The sequence below is a fragment of the Sus scrofa genome, chromosome X, assembly GCF_054392235.1.
Source record: "Sus scrofa isolate SSC_HxYL_T2T_F1_AM1 chromosome X, Sscrofa_HxYL_maternal_Yorkshire_Landrace_v2.0, whole genome shotgun sequence".
NCBI lineage: Eukaryota > Metazoa > Chordata > Mammalia > Artiodactyla > Suidae > Sus > Sus scrofa.
In genome coordinates this window covers 37,694,963-37,710,459 of record NC_139401.1, presented here as the reverse complement: position 1 = coordinate 37,710,459, position 15,497 = coordinate 37,694,963, and the positions used below count along the sequence as shown (strand labels likewise).

Sequence of the window (15,497 nt, the reverse complement as noted above, 5' to 3'; positions counted from 1 at the left end):
TACCTCCTTAAGGAATAGTTAGGTTATTTGGTAAATTTCTTGCTTTTATTGTGCACTCTTACAATGCTTTTGCTGCATTTCATACGTTTTGGTATGTTGTGTTTCCATTTTTGTTTGTCTCAAGATACCTTATTTCCCCTTCGATTTCTCCTTTGATCGATATGTTTTTCAGGAGAGTGTTGTTAAATTTCCATGGATTTGTGCCTCTTGTTTTCAAGTTCTAGTTTCATACCATTGTGGTCAGAGAAGATACTTTGTACGATTTCAGTCTCTTGAATTTTGAAGACATATTTTTGTGGCCTAACATATGGTCTAGTCTAGAAAATGTTTCATGTGTACTTGAAAAATATGTATTCTGCTGATGTCGAATAGGATGTTCTGTGTTATGTCCGTTAGGTATATTTGGTCTGTAGTGTTCAAATTTGCCGTTTCCTCACGGATTTTTCTGTCTCGATCATCTAGCCATAGTTGAGACCAGAGTATTAAAGTCCCCAACTATTATTGTATTGCTGTTTATTTCTCCTTTTAGCTCTATTATTTTTTTGCTGTACATATTTATAAGTTTTCTGATGTTGAGTACATAAACATTTGTAATCATTATATCTTCTTGATGTATTGATCCCTTTATTATATAATGATCTTTTTTGTCTGCTTTTACCAATTTTTCAATTAAAATATTTTGTCTAACTACCCCTGCCCTTTTTGTGTTATCCTTGCTTAAAATATTTATTCATCTCTTTATTCTGTTTATGTGCTTTTTGAAGGCTAAGTTTGACTCTTGTAGGCAGCATATCATTGGATACTTTAAAAAAAACTATTTAGCCATTCTGTTCTCACTTGGAGAATTGAATATGTTTATGCTTAAAGTATTTATTGATAAATAAGGACTTACTGCCTTGTTAATTGTCTTCTTGTTGTTTGATAGATCCATTGTTGGCTCTTTTCCTGCTGTCTTTTATTGTGTTCTGATGTTGTGTGGTATTAGTATCGTGTTCTTTTTTGTAATCACTGTAGGTTTTTCCCTTGTGGTTACCATGAGGCTTACATTAACAGAAATCTTAAAATGAGAACACTCTATTTTAAACTAATATAAACTTAACTTCAATAAAGTCCTAAGCTTTACACTTTTACTTCTCTTCCCCTTCACATTTTAGGTTATTGATGTTACAATTTATTTTAAATAAACTAAATTCAGTTATTATAAAACAACTAAATCTATTATTATAATATATGTAAAAATAAATTATGATAATAGATTTCATTATTTTTACCATGTTTCTTTAACTCGTAAACTAGAGCTTTAAGTAAAGTACATACCACCATTACCATTCTACAGAATCCACATTTGACTATGTATTTCCCATTACCAGTGAGTTTTAGACTACCTTCCTATGTATTTATTATAATTGTCCTTTTATTGTCATCCCTCAGTGTCAGCAGGGGATTGGTTCCAAGACCCGCTGAGGCCACCAAAATTTGTGGCTGTTCACATCCTATTGTCAGCCCTCAGTATCTGTAAGTTCCGCATCCGTGGATCCCCAGATTGTCCACATAGTAGTGGTCCATGGTTGAATCTGCAGATTCAGAACCCATGGATATGGAGGGTTGTCTGTACTGCCACTAGAAGAACGAACTTTGAACCTTTCTTGTAAGGCAGGCCTAAGTGGAGAATCTCTCAAGTTTTGTGTGTTCAGGCAAGTATTTATCCCTCCTTCATTTCTGAAGGGGAGCTTCACTGGGTATGAATTCTTGGTTGACAGTTCTTTTCCTCAATATTTTGAATAGGTCATACGATTCTCTTCTGGTCTGAAAAGTTGCTGTTGGGAAATCCACTGATAGATAGTTAAGTGGAGGTTCCCTTGTATATAACTTCTCTTTTCTTGCTGCTTTGTTGTTGTTGTTTTTGCCTTTTCTAGGGCCACTTCCACAGCATATGGAGGTTCCCAGTCTAGGGGTCTAATCAGAGCTGTGGCTGCCGGCCTATGCCACAGCCACAGCAATGCCAGATCCGAGCCGTGTCTGTGACTTACACTACAGCTCATGGCAACGCTGGATCCTTAACCCACTGAGCGAGGCCAGGGATCAAACCCGCAACCTCATGGTTCCTAGTTGGATTCATTAGCCACTGAGCCATGATGGGAACTCCTTCTTGCTGCTTTTTAAACTCTTTTGTCTTTGACTTTTGACAACTTAATTATACTATGTCATGGTATAGCCCTATTTGAGTTCAGCTTACTTGGGATCCTTTTGGCCTTTTGGATCTGGATGTTTAGTTCTTTCCCCAAGTTTGGGAAGTCCTCAGCCATTACTGACTTAATTAGACTTTTTGTTCCCTTTCTCCTTCTGGAATTTGCAAAATGCAAATATTTTTCATTGTGTCCCCTAAGTCCTTTGGGCTCTCTTCAATCTTTTTCATTATTTTTCCTTTTTGTTCCTCTGACTGGATAATTTCAAATGTATCCATCTTCTAGGTTTCTGATTCCTCTCCATGGTTGAATATGCTTTTGAAGCTCTCTGTCGAGTCTTCAGTTCAGCCATTCTCTTCTTCAGGTCTATTTTTTTCATAGTTTATAGTTGTTTCATTTCTCGAATTTCATTTAGTTGTCCTTTAGTTCACCAAACCTCTTTAAGAGGATTATTCTGAATTCTTGGCAGTCATAGCTCTCCACTTCCTTAGGATCAGTTACTGGATATTCATTACTTTTCTTTGGCCATGTCATGCATACTTGCTTTTTCATGATACTTGATTCTTTACACCAGTATCTGTGCATCCGAGTAAGTAATTTGCTTTTCCAGACTTGTCAGGTTCATTTTGACAGTTTTCCACCAGTCAGCTCCATTTAGGTTTCTGGACATGTTTGCCATCCTGGGGCAGGTGGCGGCCTGCTATTAGGGTCTGTTTGGGCAAAGCATCTGTTCAAGCTCTGAGGTTGGGGGTGGGTTGTGCCATTGGATGGGAACTGCTGGATAGGAATGCTGTCTCTGTTCCTGTCCCAATGAGGCTGTAGGATGGGCTTCGTGATTGTCTGGATTCTGATCAGACTTACTAGACCTTTGGGACTGGGTACTATGCCCAACAGGAGGTGGTGCTATGATTGAGCTTCCTTTCCTTGGCCAGGCAGCAGGATGGGACCCAGGGCCTGCATGGCTCATTGTTTGGGGACCTAAATCAGGCAAGAGTGTGCACTGAATATTTTGGTTAGGTAAGGCCACCTGTTTTGCTCTGCAGACAGAAAAAGCCACAGGCTGTACTCTCTGTTCAAGTGCCACTGTAAGCAGGGCTGTTGCATGGGCTACCCAGCTTTCTGTGTGTTAAGGTTAGGTTCCTTGGTCAGGTGGTCTAAAGGTAGTCATTAGTCATAAGTGAAGTTGTGAATGAGTTTCCCTTCCTGGGCACAGCAAGAGAAGCAGCTCAGATGCCACTAATGCTCTTTGATGTAGGCTTGACTCAAGCTGACTCATGCCTCAAGTTCCCTGGCCAAATAGGGCCACTGGCTTTGCTCTGGTAGCCACTAGCTCTGCTCACCCACCTCTCAGCTTAAGAGCCGCTGGGTTATGGAGCTTCTAGCTGTTCTCTCCAACCCTTTCTGTGAGCTGGGGGCCACGTAACACAGTGGGTAGGGCTATGATTCGGGCTCTTGCCTGGGTGGGGCTGGGAGGGCCACTTCAGGCAACTCTCAAATTTTCCTAAACTGTCTGTCACATCCAGAGGGGCCATGAGCCTCAATCTGTAGTGGGTGAGACTGTCTATCAACTCCCTTGCCTGCACATAGCTGGGGAACTCTCCAGAGGGAGAGCACAAAGATGGCGTCCTTGGCCCACATTCGCTGAGAACCTCTCTGAGGGCCTCTAGATAGGTGCCAATAATGAAACCTGCCCTCTGGCTGAAGATTCAGGACAAAAGGCGTGGCCTCTATCACAGAAACTGGGGGTGTGTTTCTGTCAGTTGTCTGTGCAATGTCCTGGGGATGGTAGCCCCCCAAGTACTGTTACGGTCACGTGGGACCCAGGAATGTCAGCTCCTCTGGCCACCAGAGCCAGGCCATCAAAGGGCGTCCCCTCCATAACAATCACCAAAAGCAGATCACTGGACATAAAAACCAGGACATCTGCTGAGGGTTGGAACCTTTCATCCTGTGTGAGTGTATGGGGGGACTTAAGGCAGGTGGATGTGAGGGGTGGAAGGCAGGACAGATAAAGGGACACTGAAGCAGTCTTGTTTCCTTGCAAAAACAGGTTAGAGTCCTCTGGGGGTGGTCTTGGACAGTTTTTAGGAAATTTGGCTCCTGCAAAGTCTCACCCCATCTGGAAATACATACACTGCCATTGTGCTAGGGTTTTCAAAATCTCATTGCCAAGCCATGTCTCTGTGATTCCTCCAGGAAGGTATTGAGGTGTTATAGCCCCTAGTTAATCAGAAATTCTCAACTATCTTCAGGACTTGTGGAGTGGGCAAGTAAAAACTTCCCAAAACAGAACAGTGCCGCTCCTGCTGCCTGCACTTTGACATGGAATGTTCTTCACAGATCTCCTACTGCCTGTTGTTTTTCTTTTTTCCTCAGCAAGCACAGTGTGGTCTGGATCTTCGACACATCACGGTAGTGGAGCTGGTGGGCGTGTTCCCGACTCTCATCGGCAGGATCGGAGCAAAGATTATGCCTCCAGCCCTAGCCCTGCAGCTCAGGTATGGGGAGGTTCTGTCCTTAAATGTTAACACCTATAAATGTACTTTTTCTCTGATCAAGTTGCCTATTTTCTATTCAGCCTTAATGCCAGGCAACCTTCAACATTTAATTACTTTTATCCTGGGCGTATCATAACTGTGTTAACTGGCATGTTGCTGCTTGTCCAAGTATACAATGCAGTGGGAAACTATCAGCCTTTTTTCCCCGTCCAAGTATGTTGCTTTATCTTTGTGGTGCTTTTTCCCCCTTGGGGGTGGGTGGGAGTGGGATGGGTAGTGGAGCGACTACAAAGAGGACTTAAGCAATCCTTGGTCTTAGTAAAGAGGGCAGGCATCCCAAATTGAGCCTTTCCAGGCTTGGCCTCTGTTTTCTCCATGCTTCCAGGGCACTTGTCCATTGCCCCATTTTAACAACTCTATTTTATTTTGGTAACGCTTAGAAAGCCAGAACCCTGGTGTTCAGACTCTGAGTAATGATGCATTAAAAGAAGCAGAATCCAATAGCCAAAACGGAATTTCAGAGCAACCCAAATTTTTACTTTTGATCACTGTGCAGAGGATAATTAGGATAAAGCAAAGCTCCTGAAAATCTCCCTTTCTCATCTTTTTCTCTCTCACTCTGCAAGGGAGGTGGGAGATCTCTGTTCTGTATAGTCCCATGGTCCCAAGCTATTGATGCTCCACTATCTGGTAGCATCAACAACCCAGAATACATTATTTCCAGGTTTCTGCAAAGGGGGAAAGAGAGTAAAAACAAACCATGTGACTTTTTTTTTTTTTTTGGACTTCATATTGGAAGCATACATTTGCTGTCTCCCAAGTCAGTGGCCTGAACTCTGAACTCAATGCATGATGGGGATCAAAGCTCAAGGGAGGCTAGGAAATGCAGTGTTCTGTGTTTCCAGGAAGAAGAAAGAACTTGGTGAACCCTACCACAGATTTTCAAAGAGGTTCACAGAAATCCCTTGAGATGATGATATAAATATATTCTTAGCAAGCGATGTTACAGATTGGCACGATAGCTTCTTTTTCTAATTTCCCTATTTTTCCATCCGCCTTTTGACCCACCACATGTTTTGAAAAAAAATTTTTTTAAGTATAATTGATTTATAATGTAAATTTCTGCCGTACAGCAAAGTGATTTAGTTATACAAATACATACATTCTTTTTTATATTCTTGTCCATCATGGTCTATCCCAGGAGACTGGATATAAGTCCTTGGGGTATACAGTAGGACCTTGTTGTTTATCCACTATAAATTTAATGGTTCGCATCTACTAACCCAAACCCTCAGTCCACCTCACTCCCTCTCTCCTCCCCCTTAGCAGTCACACATCAGTTTTTGTATGTCTGTGAGACTATTAGTTTTGTAGATAGGTTCATTTGCACTATATTTTAGATTGTACATAAAAGGGATATCCTATGGTAGTTTTCTTTCTTTCTGATTTACTTAGGAGAATTTCTAGTTGCATCCATGTTGCTGTGAATGGCATTATTTCATTCTTTTTGATGGCTGGGCAGTATTCCATTGTATATATGTACCACATCTTTTTTTTTTTCAACTATGACCGTTTTTATTTAATTTTTATTTTATTTTTTTAATCACATCTGTAGTTACATAATGATCATCACACATCTCCTTAATCCATTCATCTGTCAATGGACATTTAGGTTGTTTCCATATCTTGGCTATTGTGAATAGTGCTATTAGGAACACTGAGGCACACGTATCTTTTTGAATTACATTTTGTCTGGATATATGTCCAGGAGTGGGATTGCTGGATCATATGGTAATTCTATTTTTAGCTTTCTGAGGAATCTCCATACTATTTTCCACAGTGGTTGCACCAACTTAGATTCCCATCAACAGTGTAGGAAGGTTCCCTCTTCTCTATATCCTCTATAGCATTTGTTTTTGTAGACTTGTTAATACTGGCCATTCTGACCAGAGTAAGGTGCATTTCTCTAATAATTAGTGATGTTGAGCATCTTTTCATGTGCCTACTGGCTATCTGTATATCTTCATTGGAGAAATGTCTACCAAGGTCTTCTCATTTTTCAACTGGATTTTTTGTTGTTGTTGAGTTTGTATATTTTAGAGATGAGGCCCTTGTTGGTTGCATCATTTGCAACTATTTTTTCCCATTCTTTAGGTTGTCTTTGCATTTTGTTGATGGTTCCCTTTGCTGTGCAAAAGCTTGTTAAGTTTGATGAGGTCCCATTTGTTTGTTTTTGTTACTTCAATTGCCTTGGGAGACTGACCTAAGAAAATAGTTGTACAGTTTATGTCAGAGAATATTTTGCCTATATTCTCTTCTAGGAGTTTTATGGTGTTCTGATTACACTGATTTACATGATGCTGTCCAATATTCCCAGTACCACTTGCAAAAGACTTTTCCCCATTTTATATTCTTGCCTCCTTTGTGGAAGATTGATTAACCATAGGTGTGTGGGTTTATTTCTGATCCACTGAACCATATGCCTGTTTTTGTACCAATACCACACTGCTTTTGATTACTGTAGCTCTGTAATATTGTCTGAAGTCTGGGAGAGTTATGCCTCCTGGCCCCACCACCCCCACTTCCTCCTCAGGATTACTTTGGCAATTCTGGGTCTTTTTTATGGTTCCATATAAATTTTTGGATTTTTTGTTCTAGTTCTATGAAAAATGGGTAATTTGATAGGGATTACGTTAAATTCATAGATGGCATTGGGTAGTTATTGCCATTTTAACATATTAATTGTTCCAATGCAAGAGTATGGTATATCTTTTAATCACATCCTTGGTCAGGTTTATTCCTAGGTATTTTATTTTATTTTCTGGTGGGATTTTAAAAGGTATTGTTTTTTTTTTTTTTTTTTTAGATTCTTTGTCTGATATTTCATTGTTAGTATACAAAAAAGCAAGTGATTTTTGAATGTTAATCTTGTATTCTGCTACTTTGCTGAATTCATTTATCAGATCTAGGAGTTTTTGTGAGGAGTCCTTGGGGTTTTCTATATATTGTCTCCTGTCGTCTGCATATAGTGACACTTTTACCTCTTTTCTTCCAATTTGGATATCTTTTATTTATTTTTCTTGTCTGATTGCTGTAACTAGGACTTCCAGCACTATGTTGAATAAAAGTGGTGAGTGCGCATCCTTTGCTTGTTTCAAATTTTAGTGGGAAGGCTTTCAGCTTTTCACCATTGAGTATTATATTGGCTGTGGGTTTGTCATAAATGATTTTTATTATATTTAGATATGTTCCCTCTGTACACACTTCAGTAAGAGTTTTTATCATGAATATATGTTGGATTTTATCAAATGCTTTTTCCACATCTATTGAGATGATCATGTGGTTTTTGACTCTAATGTGGTGAATTACATTGATTGATTTGCATATATTGAACCATCCTTCTGAACTTGGGATGAATCCCACTTGGTCATGATGTATGATCTTTTTATGTGTCGTTGGATTCGTTTTGTTAAAATTTTGTTGAGAATTTTGGCATCTATCTTCACCAAAGATAATTAAGCCTATAATTTTCTTTTTTGGTAGTATCTTTGTCTGGTTTTGGTATTAAGTGATGGTGGCTTCATCACTTTGGGAGTGTTCTCTCTTCTTCAGTCTTTTGGAAAAGTTAGAGTAGGACCAGTATAAGTTTTTCTTTGTATGTTTGGTAGAATTTGCCTGTGAAGCCCTTGGTTCTGGGCTTGTGTTTGTAGGGAGGTTTTTTTTTTAATATTACATATTCAATTTCACTTCTAGTGATTGACCTGTTGAAATTATCTATTTCTTCTTGATTCAATTTTGGTGGGTTTTATGTTAAGTTGTTCATTTCTTCTATGTTGTCATGTAATTGTGCATAGTATTCTCTTAGGGGTTTTTGTATTTCTGCAGTATCAGTGGATAGTTCTCCTTTTTCATTAATTATTTTACTTAAGTTCTCCCTCTTCCTGGTGAGCCTGGTCAGGGGTTTGTCAATTTTGTATACCCTTTCCAAAGAACCAGCTCTTGGTGGTGCTGATTTTTTTCTTTTGTTTTTTTTTTTAAATCTTTTATTTTATTTCATCTCTGATCTTTTTATTTACTTCCTTCTGATTTTAGGTTTTGTTTGTTCTTTCTCTAATTCTTTTAGGTGGTAGGTTAGGCTATTGATTTGAGGTTCTTTCTTTCTTTCTTTCTTTTTAAAGAAAGCTTGTATTGCTATGAACTTCCCTCTAAGAATTGCTTTTGTGGTGTCCCACAGATTTTGTATGGTTGTTTTCATTTTCATTTTTCAAAAGGTGTTTTTAATTTCCATTTTGATTTCCTCATTGACCCCATTGGGTTTTTTTTTAGTAGCATGTTGTTCAGTCTCCATGTAGTCATTTTTTTTCTGTTCCTGTGGTTGACTTCTAGTTTAATGCCTTTGTGGTCAGAGAAGATGCTTGAAATAATTTCTGTATTCTTAAACTTGTTGAAGTTAGTTTTGTGCCCTAATAGGTGGTCAGTTCTAGAGAATGTTACATGTGCACTTGAAAAGAATGTATATTCTGGGTTTTTTGGATGTAATGTCCTGAAAATACCAATTAAATCTATCTGTTGTATAATTTACATCTCTGCTGCCTTGTTGATTTTTCTGTCTAGAATCTCTGTCCATTGATATGAGTGGGGTATTAAAGTCTCCTACTATTATTGTATTCCCATCAATTTCTCCCTTTATGTCTGTTAGTATTTATGTAATTGGGTGCTCCTATATTGGGTGCATATATGTTGACAAGTGTAATAATCCTCTTCTTGAATTGATTATTTTCATTAAATAGTGTCCTTCTTTATGGCCTTTATTTTAAAGTACATTTTGTCTGATGATAGTATTGGAACCCCCACTTTACTATTTTTGTTAGCACAAAATAACTTTTACCATCCCTTCACTTTCAATCTATTTGTGTCCTTTGCTCTAAGGTGGGTCTCTTGCAGACAGTATATTGTAGGTTCTGTTATTTGTTTTTGTTTTTAAATCCAGTGTGTCACTGTGTTTTGATGGGAGCATTCAGTCCATTGACTTTTAAAGTAATTATTGATGAATATGAGTTTAGTGCCATTTTAAACCTCATTTTCCAGTTGATTGTGTTTCTTCTCTGTTCCATTTGTTTTCTTCTTGTGTTTTGATAATTTCCTTTTATTTTATGCTTATGTCCTCTTATTTTTGGTTTTTGTTAATCTATTGTTTGTTTGCTATGTGGCTACCTGTTTTTCCGAGTATGTTAACCCCTTCCTATATCAGCTTGCTTTAGACTGATAGGCTCAAACACCTTCTATAAAAAGGCTAGATTTTCTTACTCTCCTTCCCCACGTTTTATGATTTTTATGTCTTTTTTTTATATCTTAATGTTATCCTTTTGCTGTTTCTTTTATTCATCATTGCTTTCACAAATAGTTTTTTTTTCCTTTTTGATACATATGCTGGCTTATTTAAGTGATTACTTTCCAATTGTGATTTCCTACATCCTATATTTTCTTCTTTCCTATTTTAGTGGAGATCTATCAATATTCTTTAGGATAGGTTTAGTACTGCTGCATTCTTTTAGATTTTGCTGGTCTGAGAAATTCTTAAGGCTGCACCTGTGGCATGTGGAAGTTCTTGGGCTGGGGCTTGAATTCGAGCTGCAGCTGCCTGCCTATGCCACAGCCACAACAGTGTGGGATCTGAGCCACATCTGTGACCTACCCCATAGCTTAGTGGCAATGCCAGGTCCTTAACTTGCTGAGCCATAATGGGAACTCCATAGTCTTTTAGAGTCTAGTTTGCCTGATAGAAGAATAGCTATCCAGCTTATTTATGGTTTCCATTTGTATGGGATACATTTTTTTCATTCCTTCACTTTGTGTGTGTCCTTAGATCTGAAATGAGTCCCTTGTAGATAGCATATATATAGGTTTTATTTTTTAAATCCATTTAGTTATTGTCTTTTGATTAGAGATTTCAGTCCACTTAAATATAATTATCAATAGGTATATACTTCCACTTTGTTAATTGTTTTTGGCTCTTTTTATAGTTAGTCAGTTACTTTCTTTTGTTTTCCTGTGTGGTTTGATGACTTAAGTGGTATGCTTAGATTGCGTTCTCATCTTTTGTGTATCCTACTGTAGGTTTTTGCTTTGTGGTCACCATGAAGTTTATGTACAACAACTTATATTTATAATGTTCTATTTTAAGTTGATAAGTTTGCATTCTAAAGCTCCACACGTATTTTGTTGTTGATGTCACATTTTATATCTTTTAATCCGGTGTACCCTTTAACTAGTTATTGTAGTTCTTTTACTGCTTTTGTCTTTTCCTCTTTATACTAGCTTTGTAAAAATCCACTACCTTTACTTAGATATCTATCTTTTAACAGGGAGATTTATACTTCGATGTTTGCTCCTGTTACTAATTAATGGCTTTTTCAGGTTAAAGAACTCCCTTTAACATTTCTTTTAAGGCTAGTTTATTGGTGACATGCCCCTTAGCTTTTGCTTGTCTGCAAAGCCCTTTCTCTCTCCTTCAATTCTAAATTTCATTGGGTAGTGTATTCTTGGTTAGAAGTTTTTATCTTTCAGCAGAATAAATTTTTCCACTGACTCTAGCCTGCTACATTTCTGATGAAAAATCTGATATTTTTATGAGGTTCCCTTGTATGTAACATGCTGTTTTTTCTCTTGCTTAAGATTCTTTCTTTGACTTTCAGCTTTTGACATTTTAACCATCATGTGTCTTGGTGTGGGTCTCTTTAGGTTCTTTTTCAGACCTTCTGGGTTTCCTGGATCTGGATGTCTTGTCTTCCCTAGGTTAAGGGAAGGTTTCAGCTGTTACTTCTTAAAATGTTTTCCGCTTCTTTCTCTCTCCAGTCTCCAGATAGGACCCTTAGACTGTGGATGTTAGTCAGCTTGCTTCTGTCCTATAGGTCCCTTAAGCTATCTTTACTTTTTACATTGTTTTCTTTTAGCTCTGATTGGATGAGTTTCACTGCCTTCACTTCGAGTTTGCTGATACATTCTACTTGCTTCATCTTCCTTTAGACCCCTCTACTGTATTTTTCAGTTTAGTTACTGTAGTCTTCAGCTATGTGACCTCTTTCTGGTAGTCTCTTAACATTTCTATCTCTTTGAAGTTTTTGTTATGTTCATTCATTCCTCTTGAGTTCAGGGAGCATCTTTTTTTTATTTTTTTTAATTTTTTTTTTTATTTTCCCACTGTACAGCAAGGGGGTCAGGTTATCCTTTCATGTATACATTACAATTATATTTTTCCCCCACCCTTTCTTCTGTTGCAACATGAGTATCTAGACAAAGTTCTCAATGCTATTCAGCAGGATCTCCTTGTAATAGCATCTTTTTTATTTGTAATTTTTTTTGCCTGCACCCATGGCAGGGTCAGGGATCAAAACCAAGACACTGCAGAGACGATGCCAGATACTTAACTTGCTGAGCCACATGGGAACTCCCCCATGAGCATCTTTAATAACCATTACTTTTATTTATTTATTTAATAACCATTACTTTTAACTCTTCACCAGGTAAATTGCATATCTGTTTCATTAAGGGTTTTTTTTTTTCCTGAAGTTTTTGTTATTCTTTCATTTGGAGCATATTTCTTTGTTTCTTCATTTTACTTAGCTCTCTATTGGTTTCTACGCATTAGATGAAATAGCCACTTCTCTTGAAGGAACAGCCTTAGGTAGGAGATGAATCTTATTGTTCAACCTTGCCCTAGCTTTTTGTTGTCGCTCAAATCTTTTTTTTTTTTTGATAATGATTTTTATTTTTTCCCATCATAGCTGATTTACAGTGTTCTGTCAATTTTCTACTGCACAGCAAAGTGGCCCAGTCACGTATACATATATATACATTCTTTTTTCTCACATTATCATGCTCCATCACAAGTGACCAGATGTAGTTCCCAGAGCTATACAGCAGGATCCCATTGCTTATCCATTCCAAAGGCAATAGTTTCAGGTGCATCTATTAACCCCAAATTCCCAGTCCCTCCCACTACCTCCTGGAAACCACAAGTCTGTTCTCCATGTCCCTGGTTTTCTTTTCTGTGGAAAGGTTCATTTGTGCCATATATTAGATTCCAGATAAAAGTGAAATCATATGGTATTTGCCTTTCTCTTTCTGACTTACTTAGTATGAATCTCTGGTTGCATGTTGCTGCAAATGGCATTATTTTGTTCTTTTTATGGCTGAGTGGTATTCCATTGTGAATATATATACCACTTTATATTTAGATTGGCCCACTTCTATTATCCCGTAGATCTCTTATGTTGCTTTTGTGTTTTTTTTAATTTGATTTTCTGTCTGCTGTCCTGATTGGGTGATTTCCATTATTCTGTCTTCCAAGTGACTAATTCGTTCCTTTGTATTATTCATTCTGCTCTTTAGTGCCTTTAGCTCAGTTTGCATCTCCTCCAAATGAATTTCCTCATTTTTCTATGTTCCTTCTTATATTTCCTAGTTCTTTTCTAAAGGAATCTGCATTACTTTTTAATCTCTGCTCTTAATTTGTTGATATTCAGCCTTATTTCCTTCAGTATTTTCACCATCTCTCTTTTGAACTCAGTGTCTATCAGACTGCAGAGGTCTGTTTCATTGTTTGCTACTTCAGGTGAATTCTCCTGTTCCTTTAACTGGGAATGGTGTCTGAACTTACTCATCTTGCTTATGCTTTTTCTTTCTCTGTGAGTTTAGGGAAGCCAAACTGTAGTCTTGTGGGGCTACTTCTATGAAAGAGCACCCTTTTGTATTTTGTGGGGGGTTACTATTTATTTGGGGCATGGGAGTTTGAATATTTGCTGTCTCTTTCTTTGGTGTGAGCAGGCCATCATTCCCAGGGTGCTGGGTATGTTTCCAGGGAGAAGGAGGCAATGGGTAGGGCTAGTAGTCAGTGCCTGGTTGCTGGGCTCTCAGAAGCAGCAAGGACCTGCAGGAAGGTGCTGCTGGTTACTCCTAGTTGCAGGGCCCTGGGACGTGGTAATGAGCATTATGCAGATTGGCAGGGTGCCCAGAGCATTCGGTAGTGGCAGCAGCAGGGTGTGTGAGTTCCCAGGAGAGAGCAATAGTAGGTAGTCTTCGATTGCAGTGCCCACCTCTGAGGTGACTGGAGCCACAAGTGGTAGTGGGCCATGCCCACCTCTGGAGTCAGTGATAACTGCAGTGGTTTGCCCCTGCCACCTGTAGACCATGCAAGAAGCACCTTGTCCTGCTAGTCCCCACAGGAGGTGCTGCACCAGCTGCTCCTAGTTGTAGGTTCCTGGGAAGGGACAGTGATCAAATGTCTGGGCACTACCCAGAGCATTTGGCAGTGGCAGCAGCTGGGTGGATATGCTCCCAGGGGAGCGAGAGCAACAACAGGTGGTGTTCCGTCACAATGTCCTCCTCTGTGGTGCCCTTTGAGGTAGTTGGGGCTGCAAGCGGTTCTTGTTCAGGTATCCCCAGTGGTGGTGGGCCATGCCCACCTCTGGAGTCAGAGATAACTGCAGTGGTTTGCCCTTACCACCTGCAGACAGTGCAGGAAGCACCCCGTTCCACTTAGCTCACGCAGGAGGTGCTGCACCAACTGCTGCTAGTTGTGGGGTTTGGGGAAGGCACAGTGATCAAGCATCTGGGCACCACCCAGAGCATTTGGCAGTGGCAGCTGCAGGGCGGGTGTGTTCCCAGGGGTGTGAGAGCAACAACGTGTGGTGCTTGGGTGCAATGCCCTCTTTTTTTCCTTTTTTTTGCTAACCCCTGAGGTGACTAGGGCCGCAGGCGGAACCCACTCACAGGCCCCCAGTGGTGGCAAACCATACCTCCCTCCAAGAACAGAGAAGACCTCTGAGAAGACTGCCACAGTCTATCTCTGCTACCTGTGGATCACGCAGGAGGCACCATGTTGCACTTAGCCCCCCACTGCCCCCAGCCCACCCAAGAAGGGCCCAGTCTCCCACAGCGCAAGCAAGTGGCTTCTCACCACCTGCAGCCTGAACCAGAGCCGCCCTGCCCTCTGGGAGCCTGCGCATGCGCAGGGAGATTCCTATGGCGTCAGCCCCTCCTCCTTTCACCCTCCCCAGGCAACTGGCGCCTTGCTTCTCCTGCTGGCCCAGATCTTCTCCCGTGTTTCCTCTGCCGTGGCGTTCTACTCCCCAGCCCTTAGCACACTGCTCTCCTGCCTGTGGTAGACCACTCCTTAGCCCCCCAGGCTGTCCCCACACAGCCAACCCCAGTCCTCTCCCCAGGACTGACCTCTGGAGCCGGAGTCTCAGCCCCCAGCCCCCGCCCGAGCCTCTCAGGCTGCGGGTCCGGGGCAGGTGGGGAACCTGAGCTGTGCGGCTCTCACTCTACTCTGCCCTCCTCGGTGTAGCTGCAGCGCCTTCCTGGGCGGCTTAGAGGTCCCTCCATCTCGGCTAATCTCCCCATCGGTTCGGTGGCTTCCCAGGAGGTGGCTTCCTTTTCTCCTTCACAGCTCCCTCAAGAGAGTGTTAGTCCCAATCTGATTCCTTTTCTCTTTTTTTCTTTTGGTCTACCCAGTTTTGTCAAGCGTTCCTTGCCCTTTTCGGAAGTTTAAGTTCTTCTGCCAGCATTCAGTTGATGTTCTGTGCGAGTCAGTTTACATGCAGATGTGTTTTTTTTTTTTTGATGTGTTTGTGGGAGAAGGTGTGTCTTACTCCTCCGCCATCTTGCTCCGCCTCTCAAATCTTTGTGATTTTCCAAGAAGCCTGTTTTACCTTTCATAGCTCCCAGTGTTTGGGGGGTGCGCCCAGACCCGTCAGTGCCCTAATGGAGAGGCTCACTCAGCACCTAGATTCAGGCTGATTGGAAGGCAGCC

General features: G+C 40.3%; 2 protein-coding genes across 3 annotated transcripts in view; one reads left to right on the top strand and one right to left on the bottom strand.

Moving 5' to 3' along the window:
• The window catches only part of SYTL5 (synaptotagmin like 5), a 304,058-nt gene that overhangs the window by 7,102 nt on the left and 281,459 nt on the right, over positions 1–15,497 (bottom strand). The gene's annotated exons all lie outside the window — the stretch shown is intronic.
• Positions 1–15,497, top strand: part of SRPX (sushi repeat containing protein X-linked) — a 114,912-nt gene that overhangs the window by 95,560 nt on the left and 3,855 nt on the right. Inside the window, exon 9 of the mRNA XM_001927105.6 lies at positions 4,563–4,684. Coding sequence (XP_001927140.1) covers positions 4,563–4,684 — 122 coding nt within the window. The remainder of the gene's footprint in view (positions 1–4,562; positions 4,685–15,497) is intronic.